The following is a 24999-nucleotide window of genomic DNA, read 5'->3' on the forward strand; positions in this document are numbered from 1 at the left end:
TCTAGTCTGACTTGGCTCCTGCGCGAAGCTTTCCTCGTCCATTCAGAAGCCGATGGAGTAAGAGCGTCACTAGACATGCCCGTGCTACCTCTATGCTGCGCAAGAAGGCGCTCTTGATGTCTAAAGCCAGAGGAGAAAGGACCACGACAACCGAGAAAGTCAAAGCCACGAAGTACGGCAGGATTTCCTTTTTTATGTGCACTCTGATGTTCACGTGAAAGACTGTCAACACAGGATCATGCGAGAAAGAAGCGCTGAGAACGCACCGAAAAGCGATCTGCTCTACGCCGAGATGTCGTGCACTTGGTTGTGCTTAATCAGGCACTTCTGGACGCGGAGCTCGTCGGCCTTGGGTGCGAGCGGGAGCTCGGGGTACTGCGCTTTGCAGAAGCGGCGAGCATTCTCGGGGTCTGCGTGCGCGCCAGGAAGGCCAACGTCAGCTCCGTTCTTGCTCTGGAATGTCTCCGCCCGCCGCTTTGCTGTGCAGCAGCTTTTTGAGAGAGGTCGGACGCACAGTCGGTGATGAAGCCGTCGACGCCAATGTCAAGGAGGTACTCCCAGATGGCCGCCGTGTTGGGCGTCCAGACGTGCGTCTTGATGCCGAGCTCGTGCGCCGTGTCGACCATGGTCGAGTTGACGAAAGGAATCCAGCCCTCGAGGTCGGCGCTGGCGACGGGCGACGCGTACGACGTCGCGACGGGCGAGAGGACATCCGCCTTGATGGACGCGGCGGCACGCGCGACACGCTCGCCGATCGTCTCGCCCTCAAAGTCGTCGATGTTGATGCCCGCAAGCCACTTGCCCGCGCCCTCGCCGTGCACCGTGAGGTTGCCCGTCGTCTCGCCCTCCGGGTACGCGTAGATGGTCGTGTCGTCGCAGAGCGCCGAGGTGCGGAGCGAGGGGAGGCGCTCCTTCGAGAGGATGATCGAACGCCAGTCGAACGACTGGTGCGTGACGCGGTCGATAACATCGTCGCCGCGCGCCTGGAGGATCGGGAGGAAGACGTCCATGAACTCGGCGGGCGTCTTGGTCGCGCCCTCGACCTCCGGGTTGATCTTGGACTCGATGTTGAAGAGAACCGGCTCGTCGGTCGCGCAATCGACAAAGTCGAAGAGTTCGTCGAGGGTCGAGAGCTTCTGGCCCGGGACGGTGAAGGCGAGCGGGAAGCCCGTGAGGCGCTGAGAACCGCAGTCGAGCGTCTTGACTTGCGCGAGGGTGAGGTCATTCATCGACTTGTTGACGTACGGGAAGTCGGGATCGTTCTCGAATGCTGGCGCAGTGCTGCGCAATTCGGTGGTCAGTCATATGCCAGGAATAGGGCGAAGCGTAAGACCTCAGGAGCGAGACAGAGGAAGATTGCAACGCACTCGAAGCACTTCTCCGGCTGGATGGTCTCGTCGTGCCACACAACGACCTTGTTGTCACGGGTGACACCAAAGTCAAACTCGAGCGTCGTGACGCCCGACACGAGCGCCTGCGCAAAAGCCGGGAGCGTCGACTCGATAGCCTCGCCACGTGCACCGCGGTGGCCCTCGACATTCCAGTACTTGGAGTAGGCCCAGCGCTTCTCGAGAGGAGCGGCAGCGGCAAGAGAAGCGAGAGCCACAGCGATCAGGCAGGTGCGCATGCTGTGCACGGCGGAGTCAGTACGGGTGTCAAAGATTTGCCTCTGGTATGGAGTGATGAGACAGTTCAAGACGCGTACATGACGAGGATGGGCAAGCTTAGCGATCAGCTGAAGAAGGGAGAGAAGGAAAGCACATCTCGGGCGAGAGCAGCGGTGGGGCGCGACGAAGCGCAACCCGGAGATGGGGTGAGCAGGGCTTGGCGCCGTCGATCGACTGCCCAAACACGCGGATGCAGCGCGAAGAACGTGTCGGGTGCGCGAAAGCAGCTAGAAGCTCGGTAATCGTTGCGGAACGTGCGCCCTCGTCGCGGCGCTTCGGCCGGCGGCGTGCAACGCGGAAGAGAGGCTGTGAGGGCTCAACGTCGCTCAGAGGCAGCAGCTAGGTAGTGATACGTGGGCGCGCAAGTCGCAGCGTGGGCTGCACTGCGGTACGGTCACGGAGAGACGCATGTTGGGGTAACACCGCGATGGCACGTCACGAAGGCCACTTTGGGCGCCAGCTGGTTGCCACGCAGAGTTGCGCAAGCACATCATTCATGCTCAGGAGAGGACAGCGTCGGAAAGACGGAAGCGACAGCACCGGATCCGGACCAGCGACGACGAAGCAAGCGTTCCTTGACCCAGGCCAGCCGTGACGTCGAGCTCAGCGGGTAGCCAGACTTGGGTAGGCAGGCTCGGTGCGATCTCGTGCGCCTGGGAGCGAGGGCGCGCGCTGCTCCGTCGGCTGCGTTGCGCCCTCTCCCGTCGTGTCTGGCAGGACGCCCATGACGGTGAGAGGGGAATGCGCACATTCCGCAAAGCTCTGGGCGAGTGCTCACCCTACCCAGCTTTTCTCGGGGTGCTCGATCCGCTTTTCTCGGTGCACGGACCGCGTTGACGGATGACAGTGTCGCTGCGACGAGCCTTGCCTGGTCTGTCCTCCTCGCTCTCGTCTCGTCTGACCTCTGAGCGTCCTGAGCGCTACTTCCAGAGCGTCAGATAAGCTCTCGCTTTTAAGCACGTCGTCGACCGAGCCCGTCCGAGCCACTGCCACTCCCCGAGCGCTCGTCATCGTCGTGACTTGTTCGCTCTCTTCTTTCTGCGCGACGTCATGAACGAAGACGACTGGGAGCGCGAAGACGCCGCTTTCGACCGTGCAATCACCAACAGCGCGCTTTACTGGGTCCCGAGGCCGCCGCCGGGCGCCACGGCGCCGCGACCCGCGGATGCAGCCTTGTCCACGCCCGCCCGCCACGAGCAGCAGGCGCTGTTCGGTCTGCAGCCTGCGGTGATCCACTTTGGCGCAGGATGGGGCGGCCCGTTCGCCTTCCCCATCGCGCCTTCACCTCCCTTCTCGACGTCAGCTCCGCTTCAAAGGACGGTCGCTCCGTCCGAAGACTCCTGCACGACCGTGTCGAGAAAGATTCTCGCGGCGATGCAGGTCCTCGGCGATGAAGCAGCGAAGAGCTCTCTCGCGGGCAGTATTCTCGCGCTTCCGCTCGCTGCCCACATCCGTGTCATTGACCTCCTCAACTCGGCTCTCGACGAACTCAACATGCCCGCCAGCGAGCTCGCCATGTCGCCTCCTCCGCCTCCTTCGCCCCCTTCACCCGTTACGGAAGTCGGCGGCTCCCTGCCAACGACGATTGCGTTCGGCTCGCATGAACCCATACCTTTCCCGGGAGCGAAGCCCGCCATCACGTCGACCCGGGGCGTCAATCCTCGCTTCGACGCGAGTCTCGGTGTGGTCGACGACAACGCGGCATTTGATGCTTCGATCTCAGCATCTTCTGCGCCTGCCGATTCCGCTCCTCGCCGCGGGATTGCGAGGCTTCCGAGCGAGATGCTTCTCATCATCTTCTCCTCCATTTTCCAGAGTCTCGCAAAGGACGGCACGACGCCGGACCTCTTTGCCGCGAGCAGCAATGCGGACGTCCGCACGGACAACGGGTATGGTGGCGTCCGACTTGACTCCATCCCGCGCTCTTCGCCTGAGATCGCGCAGGCGTATGTCCTCAAGCTCCGCCTTGTCTGCAAGTCCTGGGACTCTCCTGCAGCTACGGTTCGCTGGCGTATTTCCTCTCTTTAGTTAGTCTGCGATGCTGACCAGGCGCTCGCGGCTGTGCAGGTAGGGCTCCGCAGCATCCGCATCCGGACGGGCCTCGCTCTCTATCACCTCGTCAAGCAGCTTGCGTCGCCTTCGCACAACGCGCTTTCGGCCGCCTGCATTGAGTCGCTCGACGTGCAGGTTCTCGCCGAACCGGACACGAGGGCTACGAGTACCCTTTACGATGTGCACAGCTCCTCTCCCGTCGGACCGCTCGAAGACGGCCAGCCGGCGGTGGCAAGCGCGCTATTTGGCCAGCTCATCTCGAAGACGTCCAATCTGCGCGCGCTGAGACTGCGCATGCTACCGGACAGGACTGGTCGTCGTTACGTGAGTTTCTGCCTTCAGTAGACCGGCGACCGCGCTGACGCGCTTTCCGTCATCTTCCCTTGTCGCCGACTCAGCACGGAGATTTTGCAGACTTCCTCGAGGCGGTTCGTTCTGTCGGACCGGTCGTGCTGAACAAAACTGATTGCCCTCCTGCCGCAGCCCATCTTCACGGCTCTCACGAATACGTCGTCGCTCGAATCGCTCAGCCTTGTCATCGCCATCGACTTTGAAGAGCTCGAATTGATCATGCGCGCTCTTCCCAATCTCCAGAAGCTTGCAGTGAGCGAGGTGGATGACCTCTCAGGGACGGGCGCCATATCCTCGATGCAGGCGCACCCCGCGTCACGCCTCCGCTCGATCTGCATTGCGCAGGTGTCTCACCGCCGGGGCAACCCGACGACGCTCCAGCCTGCCCAGCTCTGCTGGCTGTTCGAGCCGGCCGTCGCGAGCGGCAAGCTCGAGCAGGTCCGGCTTTCTATGTCGGGCGACTACGCACAGGGAGGTCAGGCGGAGGGCCCGCCGTCGACGAGCGGACTGTGTGCCGACCTGCTTGCGAGATGCGGTACGAGGCTCAAGAAGCTCGAGATTACGGATCAGGCGGCGATGATGGCCGTACGTCTCTCGTCTTGACCGGTCTGCGACTTGACCGGTCTGCGACTTGGAACTCGCTACACGACGGCTGATGCTATGGCTTTCCTCGCAGGTGCATTCGTCTCTCGCTGCTCCACCGCATAGTTCGCGACTTCCTCTGAAGCAAGCCTTGTGCCCCGCTCACACATGCCTTTCGCAGACGGGAATCTCAACTTCGCCCTCTCGTACCTGCACTCGCTCACGCGTCTCGCTCTCGACTGGTCTTTCGTCGGTCCGGCCCTCCTCACAACTGTCTCGACCATTTCGACGCTCGAGTCGCTCGACCTGTCCGGCACGCCCGTCCACACCGACTCGGCGCTCTTCACCGCGTCGCTCGAGCTCGCATTCCCGTCGCTCCGTCGTCTCGCTCTGCGCGGCGATCTCACCGGCGCTTTGAATAGGATGAGCCGCCGCACGGTACCCGGCGCACCCGTGGGCAACAACTGGACCGGGTCGACCATTCGTGCGATCAAGCGCATCGCCGAGGCGAGGGGACTCGAGTGCATCGTCGAGAAGGACCACAGGAGGGTCGGATGGTGAGTGGCATTGCGTTGAGTGCGGAGATGATCTGCTTGAAGGGTGTGTGTGAGAGGAGGGAATTGATCGCTTGTCAATTACTCTCACCCTACATGGTTGTCCTCTCGTACTCCACGCGGCGCTAGTCCAAGCAGAGACTGTGTGTACTGCTTTTGACTCGCAGCGCGCTGTCCAGCGTTGTGAGTGTGGTGCGGAGGAGCAGAAGAGCAATCGCCCCAATCGCCTCGCTTGGTTCTGCCTCCACGTCGCCGCATCCCGGGCACTCGCTGCTGCAAGCGCACGCTGAATAGCTTGACAGAGCTCGACTCGATCCGTGCGAGCCTCCTTCGCCTTGCACACTTGCCGGAGCTCGAGCCATCGCCCGCTCGATCCCCCACTCGGCAACCCTTTGTCTGCTCTCGAGGGACGCTGCCTTCGCTCGACGAGCACGACGCACGGCGGACATGGTCACTGTGCTCATTCTGGGCGGGCTCGGTGCGTGCTTCCTGCCCGGCGAGCTCGTTCGCTCCCTCGTCTCCTCGCTCAACTCGGTGGACCGGCTGTCCGCCGGAGCCCTTGCAGCGTCGTAAACCATCTGCTCAGCAGCAGACCGCTTCAAGTACGGCTGAGACCATGCTGACGAAACACCAATGCAAACAGCTCAAGATGCGACGCAGCACCTCCTCCCGTTCCTCCTCTCGCCGTCCCTCCACCCGGCGCACCGACCTTCGTTCGTCCGCATAGTCGACCGCGCCCTCGTCATCCCCGCTGCAGACGCATACACGACCTACGTCGACACGGCATGCCGCGCTGCGCTCAAGTCCGGCACGGAAAAGGGCACGGTCGAGTACCTCCAGGGCAACCTCCTCACCGAGCCCATGCGGGAAAAGGCGTTCACGCTTCCCGACGCTCACGGCGGTGCTTCGAAGGGCTTCGACTGGGTGTTTGACTTTACGGGCGAGACCGACTTCAATGCACCCGAGGTTGTGCACATCGAGCGCACGCTGCGCCTCGCGCTCCTCCTCGGGCAGTCGGCCGTGAAGCACAAGGCGGGCGCGTACGTGCGCGCGCTGCCGTCATTTTACCGGCTTGCGAAAGACAAGAAGGGCAAGGTCGGCGCAGAGGGCGAGACGGCCGCGCCGTGGGGCGTCATGTCGAGCTGGCACCACGAAGCGGCGCGAGGGCTTGCTACGCTGGAGGGGTGCGTCCGGCGCACACTGCGCGCATGAGGTGAAGAGCTGACGTGACTCAGGTAACAGGCTCAATCTCGTCTTTGTGCGACCAGCATTGCTTTACGGCCCGTTCACCGTCATGGGCATCACGCCTCGAGCGCTGTACGTTCATTCGCTGCCTTTCTCGCAGCGTTGCCCATACTCACACCTACCCTTGACGCAGCATCGGCGAGGTCTACAAGTTCCAGAACGAGAAGCTCGAGTTCCTCTGGTCCGAGTCGCTCCCGCATAACACGGTGCATGCGCACGACTACGCTTCTGCGCTCGTGCACAGCGCCGCATGGGCCCTCTCGCTCGGCTCGCGCGCTGCAGTCCTCGCGGCGCGCTCGGAGGCCCTCCCCTCGACGCTCTCGTCCGATGCGCAGGTCGCCGCACTCGGGTCCCTCGGCGCCGCAACGAGCAAGGACGAGGTTCGCGCAGCCGTCTTCAACGCTGCAGACGACGGCGAGACGACGCAGAAGGACATCGCCAAGCTTATCGCCGAGGTCATTGGCGTCAAGAGCGGGTTCCACGGCAGTGTCATCTCGTCTTTTGCGAAACTGAACATTGGCGAAGTCGTCGAGGACGTCAACGACAAGGTGTGCTGCCCTTATTCGCTCTGCTGACTACAGGTCCTCAAACGAAAATGCGCACAGCACCTCGAGGGGTGGTCCGACCTGCTTCAAGCGTCCAACCCGCCAATCCTGACCAACATGCCCATCTCGCCCGCCGTCCCCGCCGACCTGCTCGGCCCGCACCCGATCTCGTTCGACAACGGCGCGCTCAAGCGCTTGACGGGGTGGACGCCCCGGTACCGCTTGACGGCTGACGTGCTGCGCGAGACGGTCGAGGGGTTCAGGCGCGAGGGGAACTGGCCCAACGCGAAGCCCAAGTGCGCCCATCCTCACGCTACCTTTCGACGTCGTGCTGACGCTGTCGACGACACAGGGGCAAGAAGTGAGGGCTCAGCCCCGGGTTGTCGGCGTCGCCCATACCCAACTCGCACCCACGCTCTTCGTTGATTCCCCCTCTTTTCGACATCATCTACTCGTTCTTTCAGTACCCTCGCAACCGTGTTCTTGTTCTGTCGTTCTCGCACTCGCAATACTAGCAGCATTCGCGTCTCTGCTGGAAGGAGGCGGCGAGGTGAGACCTGTCGATTGCCCTTCACCGCCTCGTGCCCTTCATCTCGCCGATGACGCGCTCCCTTTCCTCTCTCTCCACCTTCCGCCAGCCATGGCGACGCCAGCACAGCGCTCACTGGGCTCCAACGAGCAGTCCTTCGACGCCGAGATCGAGCACGCCCGCCCGCCCGCGTCCACCGCGCGTCGCTCGCTCGACGGCCAAGATGCGCACGAGCGGACGGCGCTCCTCGGGTCGTCGACGTCGCGCGACTACCGCACCGAAGCCGAGCACGACCGCGAGGTCCTCCACGACGCGGGCCACCCCGAGCGCGAGGCCAAGAGGCCCTGGTCGCTCCGGATCGACCTCGCCGTGACGGTCGTCCTCCTCGTCGCCAACGGCTACTTCTGGACCATGGGGCTCGCGAGCATCAACTCGCCCTTTGTCGCACACACCGCAGTGCCCCGCCACCAGGGGAGCGTCGGGATCCCCGTCTGGACGGCGTTCCTCTCGTGCGCCATGAACACGTGAGACTTGCCCCTTCTCCTGCTTCACCTACGCAGAGCTAGAACTGACGACTTTGGCACACACGAGGACAGCGCGACGCTCCTAAGCTTCCTCTTCCCGCACGAGAGCCCGCTTCTGTCGTTCTACACCGCTCTCGCAACCGCCTTCTTCGCACTCCTCACCCTCATCCTCTCGCTCTCGGTCACCCAGCTGCGCGTCGTCGAGGGCCCGCTCACCTTCATCGTCCTCGCGCTCGCGATCGTCACCGCGCTGCACTCGGCCTTCAGCGCCGCGCTGACGGACCGCTACGCGCCGCTGCTCGACCCGCCCGAGGAGCTCGACCCGGACTACGAGCCCGACACGGGCTTCTGGGCGTCGTTCAAGCGCGTCATGCGCGCGTGCTTGGGCTTCCTCGGCATCTCGCTCCCGCTCGCCGCGGCACACGTCGCCGTCCTCGTCGCCACCATCCTCATCGCGATCGGCGTCATCATCCGCTCGGTCGATGCGAGCGTCGAGCAGCCGGGACAGAGATGGAAGGTCGACCCCTGGCTCTGGCAGCGCAGGTACTTCCCGTACGTTGACGATCCAATCTCGCTCTCTGCACTTGCGCACACCAGATCTGATCTTCTCGTCTGCGCCTCCTTTGTCGGAAACAGCGAGCTCGCTCACGGCGTCTTCCAGGCCCGCGGGCGCGAGTACCGCGTGCACCTCTCGTGCCGCGGCCTCGGCCTCGACGACCCGCCCTTCGCACCGCTCACGGCCGCGCCCGTCAACGCGACTGAGGCCGCGTCTGGGCGCCCGACCGTCCGCCGCACGCTCCTCGTCGAGAGCGAGCGCGGCTTGCCCGCAGGTGTCGACGCCGAGTGGCTCTTGCGCATGATGCGCGACGGAGAGCTCAACTCGGGAGATGTCGAGACGCGCGTGTGCTGGTGGGACCGACCTGGGTGTGTTGCTTTCTTTGTTGTTGAGGTATGCACCGAGCATACTGACCTGTCAAGCGCACGCAGGTACGGCTTCTCGGACGCTTCGCCGTCGTCGTCAGCGCCGCACGTCGTCAGTGCGCTCACGCAGGCGCTGAGCGTCTCGGGCGAGATGGCGCGCCTGCAGCCTCCTCCGACCGCAGCGACGGCGCCGTCCCCGCTCGCGCGCTCGGGCTTCATCCTCGTCTCGCGCGGCGAAGCGACGCCGATCACGACGCTCTTTGCGGCGCTGCACCCGCGCCTCGTGCACTCGTTCCTGTACCTCTCGCCCGTCTCGCCCTCGACGTACTACGCGCCCTCTCCGCGCTCGCGCTTCCGCGCCGTGCCGCACTTCTTCAGCCGCCTCCTCCCCGCCCTGTACACTGACCTGGGCGTCCCGCGCTTCTGGTGGGCGCTCCGGGGCGTCTCTCGGCGGCGCCGCGTCCTCGCGCGCGCGGGCGAGCGGATCAACGGGCTCATCGAGCGCGCGGCCCTGCAGGAGGCGTACGAGCGCGAGCGGGGCAAGGCCGGGGACGGCGCCAAGGCGTGGGAGCGGCGCAGGGGGAGGTACCCGGTGCGGCCGACGGTCGTGCTCGGCACGGCGGCCAAGGGCGACGGGAGCGACAGGTTTGTGCACGAGATTGTCGGCGAGGGACTGAGGGAGTGGGACCGCGAGTGGAACGGCGGGTCGCGCGGGTGCGACGCGGGAGGGGACGAGGAGGAGAAGTGCAGGAGCGCCGTGAGGGACTTGATGGCGCTCGACTGATTGGACCTGTTGTTTTCCCCCTTCCCTGTCGTCTAGCTTAATTTACCACGACTGTTTGCATCGAGCTTGTGTGTTTCCATTTCGCAGGAGTGCGGCGGTTGCTTCCGCGTGAGCCGGGTTGGTCGACGAGGAGAGGGTACAAGCTCGTTCTTTCGCGGTGACTTGCCCGGTAGGCTGATTCCAATACTGCTAGGACCTCGCATAGCTTACAGACGCACGTGCACCCGGTTGCGCGTTGAGGGATTGACATCGGCGTCATCGCTCTCCGCTCTCCGCTCGCTTCGCGTGCTTTTCTCGCCCTCGCCTTGCCAGTTCTCGCGCGCGATGGGCTTTGCGCGTTCGGTGGGCGGCGTGAGCTCTGCGCTCTTCCGCTTTGCTGCCTACGCCTTTCTCCTGTGGATCCCCGGCCGCTTTGGGTGCGTCTCCCTCCTCGTCCGCGTCGTCCTCGCGGAGGCAGCTCTGACTTGTGCGCCTGTGCTGCCGAGCAGACCGTACCTGCTCCCGCTCTTCTTTGCACTGCACACCTGGAGCACCCTCGCCGTCTCGCGCACCGTCCCGCGCCGCCCGTCGACCCCCGCCGAAGCCGCGCTCATCCCAAAGAGCGGCGATGCGCCCTCGTTCGCAGAGATCCTCAAGGAGGGCCCGCCTGCCCCCAAGAGCGAGGGCAACGCCGTCCACGAGCAGCACCCGCACGTCAAGCCCGACCCGGACGCAGATGCCGCCGCCGTGCCCGCCTCTCCTGCAGGTTCGCTGAGCAAGCGCCAGAAGAAGAACCGCAAGCGCATCGCCAACGACCCGCTCAGCCTCACGGCGGGCGCTGCAGCTGCCACAGACAGCGATGACCCCGACGCCCACCTCACCCGCCGCCAGAAGCTCCCGCGCAACCGGCCCCTCCCCAAGGCAACCCTCTCGCAGATCGTCAACAACCTCGTCTTTGGCACGCCGACGCCGACGAGCCGCTTCCTCAACTACCTCAGCTGGGGCGTCAACGCGCTCGTCTTTGCCCTCGCCATGGACGCCATCTGGACCCCCATCTTTGCCATGGACGAGTCGTCGCTCGCGTTCGCGCGCATCGGCGCCGTCTCGCACAACGCCGTCAAGCTCACCGCGCGCATCCCGCCCCCGTCCCCGCTCGTCGCCGCTGCGGCGGCCGGCGTCACGCCCATCGTCGCGGGCGTCGTCCCCGCCAACAACTCGGACCCGCTCGGCGACGACGAACTGCTCGCCGAGGACGATTTCGTCGGCGCAAAGGTCATCTACCGCCCGACCAAGCCGCTCGGCAAGTGGATCTCGGGGCCCGAGATTCACACCCATGAGGCAGATGACTGGGTCGCGACGGTCAACGTTGACGGGCTGTGGGCTGCGACCGAATACGAGTGTGCGTGGATCTCTAGCGCACCCGTCGCAACCTTCGCAAGCGCAAACGGAGAGACGTACTCACGTGCCGTCTCGCGCAGACCGCCTGCTCCGCCCCTCGCTCGAGACGGCGCACCACCCGGCCTTCCCGCACTCGCAGTACTTCACCACCTTCTCCGACCCCGCGCTCTCCGCCGCCGGCCCCTCGAGTGAAGGCACGCACTACACATTTGCGTCGTCCTCGTGCCTCAAGCCCGGGTTCCCGTACACGGGCCCATGGGGCAAGAGCGAGACGCGCGGCGCGCGGCACTTCCTCCGCGTCGCCGAGCGCGTCGGCGTCCGCTTCATGCTCTTCCTCGGCGACTTTATCTACGCCGACGTGCCCTGGCACGCGGGCAACGCCGTCGAGCAGTACTACAAGCGGTACAGGCAGACGTTTGCGTCGCCCGAGGTCAAGGCTATGGCCGAGAAGATCCGTGCGTGCCTGCTCTTCGTGCTCTGCTGCGTGAGCTGTACTAATACTCTCACCTTTTGCAGCTTTGATCAACATCTGTGCGCGACGATTTCGCTCCCTCGACTCGTTTACCGGCCTGGCTGCTTGCTGACTCCCTCTCTCGCCTCCTCCCTCTCTCGTCTTCAGACGATGATCACGAGATTCTCAACGTGCGTTCCGTCTGGCTCCCATGATCAACCAGTCCCTGACCTCGTTGCGCGGAATGCAGGACTACTCGGCGAACGAGACATCACCCGCGTTCGGCCCGGCCAACCAGGCCTACCGCACCTACGTTGGAAACGCCAACTACGACGCGCAGAAGCCCGACCAGAACTACTACGACTTCCGGTGCGTAGCACTGCTCAAGCCTCGTTGCCTAGCTGTGCTCTCGACGGAGCCGCTAGTAACCGTTAAGGTTGTGGCAGTGGACTCACCTGACATTCGGATCTGCAGCGTCGGCGACTCGGCCTTCTTCGTGTGGGACACGCGCCGGTACCGCTCGGACAACGCGCTCGAAGACACCGATGACAAGACGATGCTCGGGCAGGAGCAGCGCGAGGCCTTTTTCGACTGGGTCAGCAGAGTAGGTCCTTTGTCACCTTCTGAGGGCTCCGCGGCGGCGTGACGCAGCTTCGTGAGAGAGCTTGGAACGCCTCTGAGGTCTTGCTAAGTTGACCATCGTTGACCATGTTTGCGGTCACGCAGGTCAACCAAACCGTCACCTGGAAGTTCGTCGTCTCGTCCGTCCCGGTCATGAGCCTGTGGTGTACGTCCATCTATCGTCGAGACCGTGTAGACAGCAGCACGAGGCTGTCTCGTCGGGACCGGACACTGACTTTTCCGCTTGTTCGGGCCTCTCGCGCCTACAGCGCACGGCGAAGACACCTGGGCTGCCTTCCTTTCTGAGCGTGACGCAATCCTCGACGTGCTCGAGCACGTCCCGAACGTCATCGTCCTCTCGGGCGACCGCCACGAGTTTGCCGCCGCGAGCTTGCGAACGACCGTCACCGAGTTCTCGACTTCGCCGTGCGTGCTTTTCCCTGCGTCGCTTGCCGACTCCGTGCTTTGAGCTGACAATTCGCGTGCACAGCTTCAACATGTTCTACCTCCCGATCCGCACGCTCTCGCAGAAGCACCACCGCGGCGCGACGGGCGAGGACACGCTTCTGAAGTGTGCGTAATCACTCTCGAATCCACACTTCGCGCTCTCTGACCCTCTCGGCGACTGGCAGACATCCCCGACGGCAACTCCAAGTTCACGACCTTTGAAGTCGACACGCGCGTCGCGAACCGCCCCGTCGTGCGCGTGCGCGTCTACGTCGACGGCGCCGAGGCGTGGCACCTCGACGTTCTCGGGCAGCCGCTCCCGCGCGCGCTCGGGCGCGGGATCCCCGTCGTCGAGGATGCGGTCGGACAGCTGGGCAAGGGGCTCAGGGAGCTGCTCGCGTTCATTCGGAGGTCGTGGTGGTGAGCACGAATGGTGGAGTAGAGGAGTTGTGCACCGCACTGCAGAAGGCGGAGGATGGAGAGAGAAGGAGGAGAAGGAGGAGAAGGGGAGGGGGAGGGGGAGGAACGGAGGAGGCAATGTTGTGTATAACGCCCTGCGCCGGCGTAGTCAAAGACGCTCCTCTTGCTTGAGCTAATCGATACCCGTTCCTGTATCCTGCGCGCTGCTTTCCGTCTGCATGACGGGAGAGAGGAACTCCGATAGTCGTACCCGAGCAAGTCGGTCCGCTTCGCCGCGGCGCGTGGAAGGGCGCTTCAGGTCTCTGCCTTCGACAAAGCAGCTGACGAGGCTCTCTACTGTTGTCGTGAGTCGGAAGAGCGGTCGTTCGACGCTCGCTCGGGAGGGCGACAGTGATCTTCTCTCCCTATCGCCGAGATGCGCGTGCCACCGCAAGTCTCCTGTCTGACGCAGTGTGGCAGCTGGTTCCGTCGCGCTGCTTCGCTGTTCCTCGCGTGCTGCGAAGGACCTCGTGCTCCCTCCGGTCGTTGCTCTTCTCCTTTTCGTCCACCTCCTCATCACTTTCTCACCCATTCCAACTTCGCTCATCTTCCCCTCACCTGCTCGTCATGGACGCCTCCCACGCTCAGGCTGCTCCGACTGTTCAGTCTAGCTCGAAGTTCGAGCCGGGCCTACGCGATGGTCGTCCGTCGCAAGGTGCCTCCGAATTCTCCGTCCTGTAAGTTGGTCCGGAGCACCCCTGACTGGTCTCACGCTCACAGATGCGACGCTCTACGGCCAGCCGAGCCGCAACGGCGACCGGTTTGGCAACCGTCACCGCGAAGACCTCGACTACTCGAGGCCGTTCCTGCCACACTTCTCGAGGCGCCGCGCTGACCCGAGTCCGCTCGCCGTGCGTTCGTCCGGCCCATTCAGAGCGGTACACACTGACTCGCTCGCTCCGCAGTTCGCCGCGCTCGGCACTGGCCTGTTCATGCAGGTCGCCTTCCCTCGCCTGCTTCGACCTTCCCAAGCTGACTTTCGCGCTTGTTCCGCGCAGCATCTCGCTTGTCGCCCTCGGCACGCGCGACATCGACACGCTCAACATCGTCGTCTCGATCGCGCTCGGCTACTCCGCCTTTGCGCTCCTGGTCGCTGGTATTTGGGAGTTCCCCGGTGTGCGCTTGTTTCTCTCTCGTTGCCGCTCAAATTTGAAGCTCACGCGTGACTCTCACTTGACAGGGCAACTCGTTCGCTGCGGCACTCTACATCACGCTCGCCGGCCTCTTCGCCTCGATCACGCTCGCGCTCTCGCCCTGGTCGGGCATTTCGGCGGCGTACGCTGACTCGTCGGACTTCTCGACGGGCGTTTCCTTTGTCTTCTTCTCGTACTTCATCGTCGGTGCGCTGTTGTCGCTTTCAGCGGAGTCGATGGCGGACGTCGCTGACACGTGAAGGACGTGCAGTCGTCCTCTTCACCTTTGCCGCGATCCGCTCTTCCGGCGGCCTCCTCCTGGACCTTTTCCTCATCGACTTGACCCTCCTCTTCTTCGGCCTGTGTGCGTCCTCTATGACGCAGTCCCTACCCACTCAACGAAACGAGGCGTTAACCACACACGCCTGGGCGACAGCTTTCTACTTTCCGGGCAACACGGGCCTTCTGCGTGCCGCCGGCGCCTTCTGCGTTCTCGCCGCCTTCGTGAGACTCGCTCCGCCCACCAGATTTAGCCTCGTGACTGATCTGGCCCTGCGCGCAGACGAGTTGGTACGCCTTCCTGGCCTGCCTTACGACGCATCACACTTCGCCCTTCCGCCTTCCCGTCCTTGGCGATCTTCGCCCGAAGACCGTTCGTGACACTGTCGTGTAGGGCGTCATGAGCTCATTGCGCCCTGTTCCCGTCGGTGCCGTACATTCGAGTGTGCCCTTCTTACCGCTCCCGTGATCCGGCCTGCCCTGCTCCGCTCTTGCGTCGCATTTGTCCCCGCCTAGCTTCCTTGACGCTCCATTCAATGCTCAATCTGTGTCATCTCCCTTCGGTTGAGTCGCAAGAGAGATGCGGACGGTGCGCGCGCTGCACCCTGGAGAGATCTACACCTTGTTTCCTCCCGTCTATTGCACCAACAGCGGGCTCAGCTGCGAGAAACAGTCGCCGCAGTACCGCCCGCCAGCTTCTACCGAGCGCGTCACGTCGAGGTTGCAGAAGACGCCCGCGCAGGCGGCGCACCTCCTTCGGGCTGCACGCTCAGACTCAGTCAGTCTCGTCACTCATAACGCGAAAAGTCGCGGTACGCACTCTCAAGAAGCGTGAATTTGGTCCCGCACGCCATGCACGCCGCCGCAGCCGAGTCGGGCAGGAAAAGCTCGGAAGGTGGAGGATTGAGCAAGTGGACCTTGCCTTCGTCGGTTCCGGCATACAGTGTGCGCGACGTGAACGTCAGCGCCGTGACAGTCTCTCCTGCTTGCGACGGTAGCGTGGATCGGCGCGCGCGGCGGGAGGGCGAGGAAGGGGACGGGCTGGTCGAGGACTTGAGGCGGTCTTCGAGGCGGAGCGAGTGAACGAGCTGAAGATCCCAGCCTATTCTCCGACAGATGTAAGCCTTTATGTCCATTTGGGAGAATGCGAGCGGTACGCACCGGTCGGGGCGGATGACGGCACTCGCTTGAATAGAGAAACACGACCGAAGGCGTGTCCAGTCGCTAGCAGCGGCGACGTCTCGCTCTAGGACGGGCCTCGGGTGAGCTGCGCCAGGCTTCCTATGCATAGCGCTTGGCGTACCTTGCTCCAAGCGACCGATGTGATTGGGAACGCTGCACTGCTCGTGCTCTGTATCGCAAGTAGGATCCCGTTGACGGTCCAGACACGCAACGTGGCGCCCGAGCAGGTGACGATGTCGCCGGTTGTTGAGCTCTATAGCGCTGACTGCGTCAGTGGACGTCAGCGATGAGGGCAAATCGGCGCACAATTGCCACGGCCTGTACGGCTTCTTCGTGACCTTCGAGGTGCCGAACGGGCTGACGAAAAGAGCTCGTGCATCAATCAATCAATCCAGGTAGGTAATACGAGGAATGCGCGCACTCTGAGCCGGTTGAGGTCCCACAGCACGACGCCGCCCTCTTCGTCGCCGCTGACGATGACGGCGAAGGCTTTGCTGGTCGCGAGCGAGACGACGCGGACCGAGTGGCCACCACGCAGAGAAGCCAGTCGTTTGAGATTGGCGTGCTTCGTGCTGCCATGCGGGCGCAACTCGAAGCGCCATACGGCAATGGTGGAACTGCGAACGATCGTCAGCCAAGCAGATGGACAGAGTGGAATGAAGAAACTTGCTCGTCGGCCGCCGTGACGAGGGTTGTTGAGTCCGCAAAGCAGGCCGCAGTGACACGACCGAGGTGGCCGCCTTCTTCGAGGCTAAGCGGCAAGCTCGCGTTCCGTTCGTAAACACGAAGGCCGTTGTCGCCAAACCCGAAGTGAACCGAGACGGAGGGATCACTAGGAGCTGACAGCGCCTGTGGACTCTCGATGCGGAGTTTGTCGGGCATCGATGGCGAAGGCGGGCCGGCAATGGAGGCAATGAACATGCCGCGCTCGAGGGTCGCGATCGGCGAGATGCACTGCACGAGGGTTTGCGCGACCCGCTCAACCGGCAAGTCGGGCGCGAAAAGAGTGTGCGTCGCTTTCGGGACCAGACGTGCGCGACGCAAGGGATGCGGATGCGTAAACAGCTGACGGGGGGTCATGCCGAAATTGTGAATAGTCGACGTCGCGGCCTTGCGCTGCTCCGGGTCATCAACGGTGTCGAGATCTGTAGCAACGCAGAATGAGCACCTGCGCATACTTGAGAGCTCGTGAAACGGACCGATGGCGCCCTCATCTGCGGACAAGGACAATCAGCCCGGGCAAGCCCATGGAGATCCGCCGGACGCACACGAAAGCTCCGAGAAGCAGTTGACAGCGTTGACGGCAGCCTCGCCGCGCTGCTTATAGCCGAATACTAGGTCGATCCATCCGTGCAAGTGGGTGCTCACGTATTCAGACTCGAGAGCTTCGCGGTGCAGCTCGACGAAGAGTCGCGGATCCCCCTTGGCCCAAGGCGGAAGCTCGACGTCGTCGATGAGAGCGTCATTCTCCTGCCGACGCCCGAGCCCGAGACCGTTCACGTTGGTCAAGAAGTCGGGGAGGTAAAAGAACTCGGGAATCAGCTCGCGAACATCGCTGCGGTTCTGACTGTGAAGTGATCTGTCAGACTGGCTGCACGCGCGCACGAGTAGCGCAACGCACGCGCTAGCAGATTCCCAGGCGCGCTTCACGCTCCAGAAAAGGCGGTCGGCATGATCGAACGATCCGCCTTGCAGGTCGAGGTAGGCCTCGGTGAAAGGCGCGAGACGGATGAGGTAGCCGGAAGCGATCATGGCAGACGTATAGTGCGTCCCATAGTGAAAGGGCTTGGGGTCGTCCGGGCCGTCGAGCTCAGCGAGCTGAGCATACCTTTCCTGAAACTCGCGCATTCGCTCCAGCGACTGGCAGCCCATCGGCTTGGTCAAGTCGCGAAAGGTGCGCTCGTCGTTGAGGTCGAGCTGGTGGTAGCCGGGTCAGGCCGGCACAGAACGTGTAGAACGTATCACACGGACCTCGTCGCTGTCGTAATCTGCCAAGATCCACGGAAAGACCGGGTACGTAGTCAAGTCTGAGTAGGTGCGACCCGCCAAGGTATTGAGGAACATGAGGTCTGCGGTAAGGAGGATCAACTTGGGCAGTTGTGCCAGCGGGGCCGAGGCTGCACTGACATTCGAAGTTCGAGACCTGGCGCTGCTCCCATCGCTTCGTCATGCGCTCCAGCTTGGTGCGCTGCCCGACGAGCGCATCGGAAAGCTTTGAGCCGAATGACGAGGACGAGAAATGGACCGAGCCGCTCGCGACCGCTTCCGGGTTCTTGTCGGCCAGATCGTTGAGCGCCTCGGCCTGACGGCTCTGCGAGAAGGTGAGCAAGAAGCTCTGACCATCGGCGAAGAAGAGCTCGAGTGCGCAGTTGCGGAACAAGAAGCGACGCTCGTGGACTTCGCGCAGGTCAGGCCACGCCCAGCGATGACTCGCGTGCGCGACCGAGCTGGGAGAGCGGGTGTTGCGGCCAGCGAGGTCGGCGAGCGTCTGCAAATGTTGATCGCGCTCCTGCATGCACGGGCAAGGCGTTGGCGGCGGCAGCAGACTCTGCGAGTGAAACGGACTCGCCTCGTCGGGTGCGTCCCAGCTGTCGACGACTTCGCCGGAAGCTGTGTGGTGGTAGCCTTCGACGAGATAGACGTTCTTGCGGCCGATGAGGAGTAGCGCAGCTGTTGCGCGAAGCTTCAGCGGACGGACTCGCCAGGTGTGGGCTCAGAAGCGCACGGTGTGCATCGACGCCCCGGATGCTCGAGACATTGTAGACGGCCTGGAACTCGTCGCCGGCTTCAAGCAAGCGGATTATCTTGCGTTGCTTGTCCTCCTCGACTGCGGGCTCGTCTGCCGCTTCGTCGACAGGCTCATTTGCTGCTGCGGACTGCGACTCGCCGTTCTCGACTGGCGAGGTTGGACGCGAGGGCCCTGGGGAAGCTGCTGAATGGCGACTCAGCGTGCGAGTCGAACGAAAAGCAGCGAAAGAACGTACAGACGTCGACGTCGGTAGCTGTCTGGGGATTTGCAGGCGAGCTTTGCGGCAAAGGCTCGGTCTCGACCCTTTCGTCGATGCGCTGGACCAGAAGCTTCTTCCGCTGACGATGCGGACCTTCCGTAAAGTCCAATGCTAGGCGCGTCCCGGGCGTCGAGACTGGAGGTGGAGGGCGGGAGCATTCGAGCTGGAGCGACCACTCGGTGGCGATACGCTCAGTATGCTCGTTGCGGTCTTGCCGGGTCTGTGCGCTTTCTAGGTCAGCCTGTGCAGGCAGAAGATCGAGATGGAAACAGACACACATGAGCAGCACGAGCAATGTCCTGTTCCGAAACGCTTGCCTGCCATTCCGAGATGGAGTGGCGTCGTCTGCGCAAGCGGCGGCGATGGCTGTCACGCTTCTGACGTAACGAGTTGGCCAGATCGCGCAGTCGCGCCATCTCCAGGTCAATGGTCGTGCGCGCATGTAGTTGTTCGTTTGCGACGAATCCGTCCCAGGCTCTGCCGAGCGGGGCGAGCAGGTCGTCATGTTTACCGAGAATGGCGACGAGGTCGGCGTCGTCCTGCAGGCAAGCCTCGTCAGCTACGAAGCCGGGCACGTGCAGGATAACGATGGGAAAGACGAACGGCTTGCACAAGGCGATTCGTGAAGGGCTCCTCCGCCTCTGCGAGAGATCCCAGGAGTCAGCGCAAGTACTGACACACAGGAAGAGAAGGCGTGCGAGACACGTACCATGCCGTTTCTGCTGGAACGACTCGTCTATGTCCTGAGCCCGCTGCAGAGCGAGGAGCTTGAGTGCGTGAATCGCAGATTGACCGACCTTGTCGTCCGCAGCGAGCTTGGCGAGCCGGTAGACGAGAAGCTGCATTTGCTCTGTCTGCTCGTTCTGTGGCGAAAAGGCGACAAGCTGGTGGTGCGCGATGAGCTCGAGCGTGCGCGGGCTGGTGAGGGGATTGAGGAGGCTGTTCTAGACGCAGTCAGCGTCGCGCGCTGATTCTTGAGCAGTGTCGATCGGCGTACCCGAAGAGGATGAGGCGGTTGAGACTCGAGTAGAGGGCTTGAACAGGCTCATCGCGCTCCGGAAGTGCCGCCAGGGCTGTCTCGTCGACCAGCTTCTCGAGGTAGGCAAGAGTAAAGCTCAGGAGACCATGTACGTCGGCCAGCCATCCTGTAGGCCGATGTCAGCAGAGTCAGGGAGGGGGACACACAGAACAGGAAACCATACCTTGGTAGGCGAAGGCAGAGGCGACCTCGACGAAAGCAGCGATACGAGCCGAGACGACCGGCGACATGCTGGCTCGCGCGAGACGACGCACGCACTCCGCGAAGAGGAGCGTGCGGAAGACCACCTGGCTGCGAGCATCGGACGTGGCGCCTGCGTCCAGGATGAGGCGCAGAGGCTGAAGGGCCGGGTCGGACGAAGGGAAGTGTGCGAGAGTGGGTGCGAGCGTGACAGGTTGGCGTGAATTACGCGTTGTAATGCCGTGCGTGATCTGTTGGGCCAGGACGTCGAGAACGAGCAGCGCGGCAGGAATGACCGGGCCGGGCTCGGACGACACCGCGCCCTGGATATCGAGCGCGCTAAGCGGCGATGGCTGTGAGGCCGAGCCATTCGACAAAGACGCAACGTCGAGCGTGAGAGAGGGAGAGGCCGTTGTAGAGGCAGGCGGACGATTCGGGACAGCCGGTTCTGCGATCTCGAAGCCATCGACCGACGAGATCGCGGGGAGAGCCGGGCGTTCGGCTGTGGGCGGATACTGAGGGAAGGAAGGAAGGCGCAGGGTCGGCCTGAGGATGTGGATCAGATCGGACAGGGCGACAGGCGAAGCGAGGAGCGGCCAGTCGGTCCCCTCGGCCGTTGCGCGTCCTGCCTGCGCGAGCAGGTCTACGAGGCTCGCAAACCCGGTATCAAGCGTCTCGGTCGCGGTCGCATCTTCCAGTGCGGCGAGGTCCGCGCCATTCATCCTCGAGTCGTCGAGAACCTTCAGACCACGGCCGAGGACGGCAAGGATGATGCGCAGGACCTCCGGTGCGCTGGTAATGGCCGAGTCTGCCGAAGCGAGGAAGAGAGACGGCTGAAGAGGGGCATCGAGCGAGACGGTCGAGATGTCGTGGTTGTGCAGGAGGGCGAAGAGAGCGAGGTCGAGCTGGCCCAAGTACCAGAAGCGTGGAAGCGAGGCACGCAGGATCGAGAAGCCGCTGTCGCTATTGACGAACTTGGCGGTGTAGGCGGGCCCTTGCGACTGGAGGAGGCGAACGAGGATGCGAGTGACGAGGACAGCAGCGTGCGGCGGGGTATGTTGGTCCTGCAGCAGCGCAAGAACCCATTTCGAACCTTAAAGGGCGACAATCAGCATGCTGAAACGCGACAGATGGATGGACTGTAAGTCTTACGGACGTGTTTGGCCCACTTTGCGAGCGCCGTCGTCTGTTCCGGGTCGAGGAGCAGGTCGTGCAGCTTCTGAAGGATGCGGATCGGCGCCCTGCAGCGGCCAGCGTCGAGCTGCTGCACGTCGTATACGAAGGTGGAAGGCTGTTCGTGTGCTTTCGCAGGCTGCTTGCCCTTGGTCGAATCTGCAAATGGCGTTTCGAGGCGTGTCAGCAGAGGCAGTGTGGTACGATCGAACTAACGCACCCGTTGTCAACGATGCCGCAAGATACGTCGCAAGGTAGCGGATCGTGTCGGTCGCCAGATTGCCGCTGACAATCAGCATGAGCAAGTCGACGATCTCGTCGAGGAGCGACTCGTCGAACAAGCGCGAGCGAATGGCGAAGATGAGCTTGCGGACGACGTCTGCATATCTGACGTGTCAGTTGAGGTGCATAAGAAGGCAAGAGACAGGCTCACGCTGCTTCTGTAGCTTCTTGAGGTTGTAATCTGCCGTCTCGCTCGTCGTCATCAGGTCTCGCAGGCGGTCGAAGTGCGCCCACTGCACCGCTGGATCGGCAGCGGTCCAGAGCGAAAAGTCGAGAACGAGGTGCTGGAACGCGAGCGGGTTGACGACGACCGACTTTGCCGGCTGGGCGAGGTCGAAGCCAGTGAGGCTAAGAATGGCATCGTGCACAGACGCCGTTATGAAGGTTGCCTTGCGCCGCAGCAACAATCCGAGGATCTCGTAGGCGTGTCGTTCCTCTGTAGATCATGCGAGATCAGCGCGAGATGAGGCAAAGACCGGCCCGGGGAGCGCACCCGCCTCCTCCGTCAGTCGCCAGCTATCCCGCAAAGCTTCGACGAGTACCTTGACCGCAACCTCGAGCTCCTTCGAGCTGCATGCCTTCTCGACCCAGCTCAGCAGCATCGTCGTCCCGCCATGCGCCCATAAGGCGTCGTCGAGCCCCCTAGGTCGTCCAACCGTCGCATGCTCAACGAACGCGAGCCCGTTCAGCTTGACGACCGCGTCCTCGATCTTGGCGGGCACGGCGGCATTAACGATCGCCGCGCCGCGCGAGGCGACGGCGAGCTTGAGCGTTTCTGCTGCGCGAGGGGTAGGAGCGAGATGGATGCCGATAGGTGGGGCGACGGAAAGGAGGTTCGAGGCGGAGAAGGAGAAGTAGATGCGGTGCTCGGGAAGGATGGCGGATCCCTTGTGCCGCAAGGCATACATGAGGGGAGAAGAGGCGACGGCGGAACTCCGTGTCTTCTGCGCCGAGGCGTCGCGCGCGAGGCCGTCAAGCTTGACGTTGATCGCCGAAGCGGCCGAGTTGGTGCTGCAGGAGCGAGCGGTCAATAGGGTGAAGAAGGGAGTGAAACCGGCTTGTCGCACAGAAAGCGGCCGAGTATGTCCTGAAAGTTGCCCTCGTACCGGGCACCGAGCCGGTAGCACACCTGCACAAACTCTTCCTGCAGGTCACCATGTACGAGCCATGCTGGGCCGAGCTTCCACCTCGGCCCGTCCGCCTTGCTCGTCGTCGCGATGGGCGCAGTCTGCGCGCGCTCGGCAGGTGTGCCAAGCCAGGCGGCGACGTCCCAGTCCTTCGGCGGCGCGGCAGGATACGCGAGCTTGACGGTGTCGACGAGAACGCCGTCCACGTACAGCGAGGCGGTAGAGTGCGAGGTGAATTTCGGGCGCTGGTGCACGAGGGCGACATGGTGGTATCCGCCAGGGGCAAGCGTGTAGTCGGAGAACTCGACTGGAGGGGTGCGGAGGCTCGACTGGACGGCGAAGTGCAGGGACGGAGTGAGGCTGAACTCGAAGAAGGTCTTTGAGGAGGGGTCGGTCGCGCCGAGGATGATGAGCGGCGAGGTGGTCGGCGGAGCCTCGACGCGAATCCAGGCGAGGAAGGAGTAGCCGTGCGTCGCGGGCGGGAAAGGACGCCCGAGCGAGCGGACGTTGAGACAGGATGAGCCGCTCCGGGCGAAGTCAAATTCGACGAACGGCGGGTTTCGCGAAGTCGGCATTGTATCGAGACTGTGAGCAGCGTATTAGTGTCTGGATTCGGGAGCAGAAAGAAACAGTCGTACATGAGCTGCAGCATTTCGACGTCGAGCTTCTTGCTCTCGCCAACCGCCCGAAAGAGCTCACTCGCATCTTTACCCCTCGCGCCCATCTTGCTCAGCATGTCGCGCGCGATCCCCAGCCAGATCTCGCGCTCGTCCCCGCTGCCCTTGGCCGCGTCTGCTTCTCCTCCATGGCTCGGCAGGATCCGCCTGAGCGACTCGCGCAACAGGCCCGCCTCGGACAGCCGCACGACGCTGCGCTCTCCTGTGCGGCCGTCGAGCAGGCTCGCAATGAGCGCCAGGACAACCGAGCGCAGCTGCGCCTCGGCCTCGACGAGCGGGTCGAGTTTTGACTCGAGGAGGTCGAGGAGGAGCAAGACGACGGATGGGTGGACGACCTCCTCCGGCTGGGTGTCGAGTCGACGGGAAGCGACGACGCTGCGCACCGTCGCGAGTGTCGAGGGCGTCTCGGCGCTCGACGACGCGGGGGCGAGCTGCTCGAGGATTTTCGAGCGCACGACGAGGAGCGCACCGGCGCCCTCGGAGAAGTCGCCGACGAGGAAGGCCCAGATGAGCGAGAAGGTGCGGGTCTTCTCCTCGATCGTCGAGTTCGGACCGATGAGGCCGGAAAGATCGAATGCGGATGAGAGGGCGGAGAAGGAAAGCGCGTCGGAGTTGGCGGGAAGGCGGAGCGCGAGATGCAGGACGTGCAGAATCAGCGTGGCGAGGTGGTACCGCAGGTCGTCCTCGGGCATATCGTCGACGCCTTCACCGACCTCCTTGTTCTCCTGGCCGTCCTTCTCCCCTTCCGGCGTGGCGGGAGCCGGAATGCCATCGAGACTCGCCAGCGCTCCGACGACTACCTCGAAGCCGCCATGCGTGCTGAAGGCCGTCAAGAGATCCCTCGCGTCGTGTTCTTGCAGGACGAGCTGGATTGTCGCAAGCGCCGACAGGCGCGCCTCGAGGTCGCCCGCCTGCGCGTTCTGCAGGTCCTCGAGCGCGTGCAGGAGGTCCTCCCGCGCGTGTGCGATTCGCTCTGGTTGCGGCGAGGTGACGATGTCGTACGAGAGCGCCTCGGTGAGCGCGGGCGACGAGAGGGAGTTGCTCGAGTCGGAAGTCGGGAGGGGAGGAACGGGAGGAACGTCGGCAGGAGGTGTTTGCAAGGGCCGCGCAGCGCGCGAGGCCGCCTCCGACAGCCGGCGCAGCATGGCGAGCTGTGTATGTCGAAGAAGAGCTAGTCAGCCTATCGGGATCGCTGCGAGCAGTCAACTAGAGCTGGTCGTTCGCCGAACAAGACGGATGAGCCAGGTCGCAAAGCGACGCCGAGTGTCTGTCAGCCCTCCAGTGCAGTTGTACATAGCTCCCTCGTGCTAGCACCAGTGACCCTGCGCCCAGATTGTGCCGTCACAGAGCCTGTGAACTCGCTCGAAGTCCGATCACAACCCCCACACCGCATAGTCCCAGCCAAAGGCGCCCTCTAGAGTCAGAGTAGACTTTCCGGACGTACACTGGCCTGTCTCGACGTGCCTCGGGCAAGCGCTACGCCGGAATGGATGCGTGTACACCGAGCGGTCGAACTGCGAGAGGAGGCAGGAGAGCGAGGACGAGGTGTCGCCGGGTGGAGAACGCTGGCCGGGCAGCGACGCTGCTCGTGAGCCCGTTTACTGCAGTTCTGTCGAGCGCACGCGGTCTCTGCCGCAGCTGCGAGCTCGTCGCTGTCGCAGGACCTGACGGCGACTACTTCTCGTCTCTCCTCTTTGCCCCGACCACAACCGCCGTTCGTACTGCAGAATTTCACACGAGAGCTCGAGCTGCCTCCTTCTTGCTGCTCAGAGACGTGCTGTCCCCGAATCGGGCCTCGCGTGGCCTTCCC

General features: G+C 63.4%; 7 protein-coding genes across 7 annotated transcripts; 5 read left to right on the forward strand and 2 right to left on the reverse strand.

Annotated features, from left to right (window-relative positions):
• Positions 1–282: 282 nt before the first annotated feature.
• Positions 283–1627, reverse strand: JCM10292_007180 (uncharacterized protein; the record flags this gene model as incomplete). Its single annotated transcript, XM_076648256.1, has 3 exons — positions 283–410; positions 515–1281; positions 1368–1627. 3 exons carry the CDS (start codon positions 1625–1627, stop codon positions 283–285), a joined length of 1155 nt encoding a protein of 384 aa, XP_076506203.1.
• Positions 1628–2717: 1090 nt separating this feature from the next.
• Positions 2718–5213, forward strand: JCM10292_007181 (uncharacterized protein; the record flags this gene model as incomplete). Its single annotated transcript, XM_076648257.1, has 5 exons — positions 2718–3668; positions 3735–4043; positions 4203–4655; positions 4747–4777; positions 4834–5213. The coding sequence occupies 5 exons, from the start codon at positions 2718–2720 to the stop codon at positions 5211–5213; spliced, it is 2124 nt and encodes a 707-aa protein (XP_076506204.1).
• A 440-nt stretch (positions 5214–5653) lies between these two features.
• On the forward strand, positions 5654–7361 carry JCM10292_007182 (uncharacterized protein; the record flags this gene model as incomplete). The annotated part of the gene is made up of 6 exons (XM_076648258.1): positions 5654–5684; positions 5850–6390; positions 6449–6523; positions 6585–6999; positions 7057–7292; positions 7349–7361. 6 exons carry the CDS (start codon positions 5654–5656, stop codon positions 7359–7361), a joined length of 1311 nt encoding a protein of 436 aa, XP_076506205.1.
• A 275-nt stretch (positions 7362–7636) lies between these two features.
• On the forward strand, positions 7637–9754 carry JCM10292_007183 (uncharacterized protein; the record flags this gene model as incomplete). Its single annotated transcript, XM_076648259.1, has 4 exons — positions 7637–8049; positions 8122–8601; positions 8686–8973; positions 9037–9754. 4 exons carry the CDS (start codon positions 7637–7639, stop codon positions 9752–9754), a joined length of 1899 nt encoding a protein of 632 aa, XP_076506206.1.
• A 324-nt stretch (positions 9755–10078) lies between these two features.
• Positions 10079–13074, forward strand: JCM10292_007184 (alkaline phosphatase D family protein; the record flags this gene model as incomplete). The annotated part of the gene is made up of 11 exons (XM_076648260.1): positions 10079–10170; positions 10243–11132; positions 11212–11586; positions 11648–11662; positions 11751–11773; positions 11833–11951; positions 12057–12186; positions 12309–12369; positions 12473–12629; positions 12694–12776; positions 12836–13074. The coding sequence occupies 11 exons, from the start codon at positions 10079–10081 to the stop codon at positions 13072–13074; spliced, it is 2184 nt and encodes a 727-aa protein (XP_076506207.1).
• Positions 13075–13676: 602 nt separating this feature from the next.
• Positions 13677–14915, forward strand: JCM10292_007185 (uncharacterized protein; the record flags this gene model as incomplete). Its single annotated transcript, XM_076648261.1, has 8 exons — positions 13677–13752; positions 13830–13960; positions 14015–14037; positions 14108–14225; positions 14290–14449; positions 14514–14606; positions 14679–14746; positions 14805–14915. 8 exons carry the CDS (start codon positions 13677–13679, stop codon positions 14913–14915), a joined length of 780 nt encoding a protein of 259 aa, XP_076506208.1.
• A 242-nt stretch (positions 14916–15157) lies between these two features.
• BPH1 (Bph1p) lies at positions 15158–24334 on the reverse strand (the record flags this gene model as incomplete). Its single annotated transcript, XM_076648262.1, has 25 exons — positions 15158–15282; positions 15342–15623; positions 15683–15767; positions 15825–15956; positions 16010–16060; positions 16125–16320; positions 16548–16848; positions 16903–16917; positions 16972–17270; positions 17325–17620; positions 17675–17772; positions 17831–18373; positions 18429–18632; positions 18688–18705; positions 19223–19250; positions 19315–19352; positions 19421–19650; positions 19709–19856; positions 19914–21023; positions 21083–21262; positions 21324–21482; positions 21537–21821; positions 21879–22396; positions 22453–23097; positions 23151–24334. The coding sequence occupies 25 exons, from the start codon at positions 24332–24334 to the stop codon at positions 15158–15160; spliced, it is 7170 nt and encodes a 2389-aa protein (XP_076506209.1).
• Between the last annotated feature and the right edge of the window lie 665 nt (positions 24335–24999).

This window comes from Rhodotorula paludigena (genome assembly GCF_050403205.1).
Source record: "Rhodotorula paludigena JCM10292 DNA, Rt_paludigena_JCM10292v1_ctg14, whole genome shotgun sequence".
In the NCBI taxonomy this organism is placed as follows: Eukaryota; Fungi; Basidiomycota; class Microbotryomycetes; order Sporidiobolales; family Sporidiobolaceae; genus Rhodotorula; species Rhodotorula paludigena.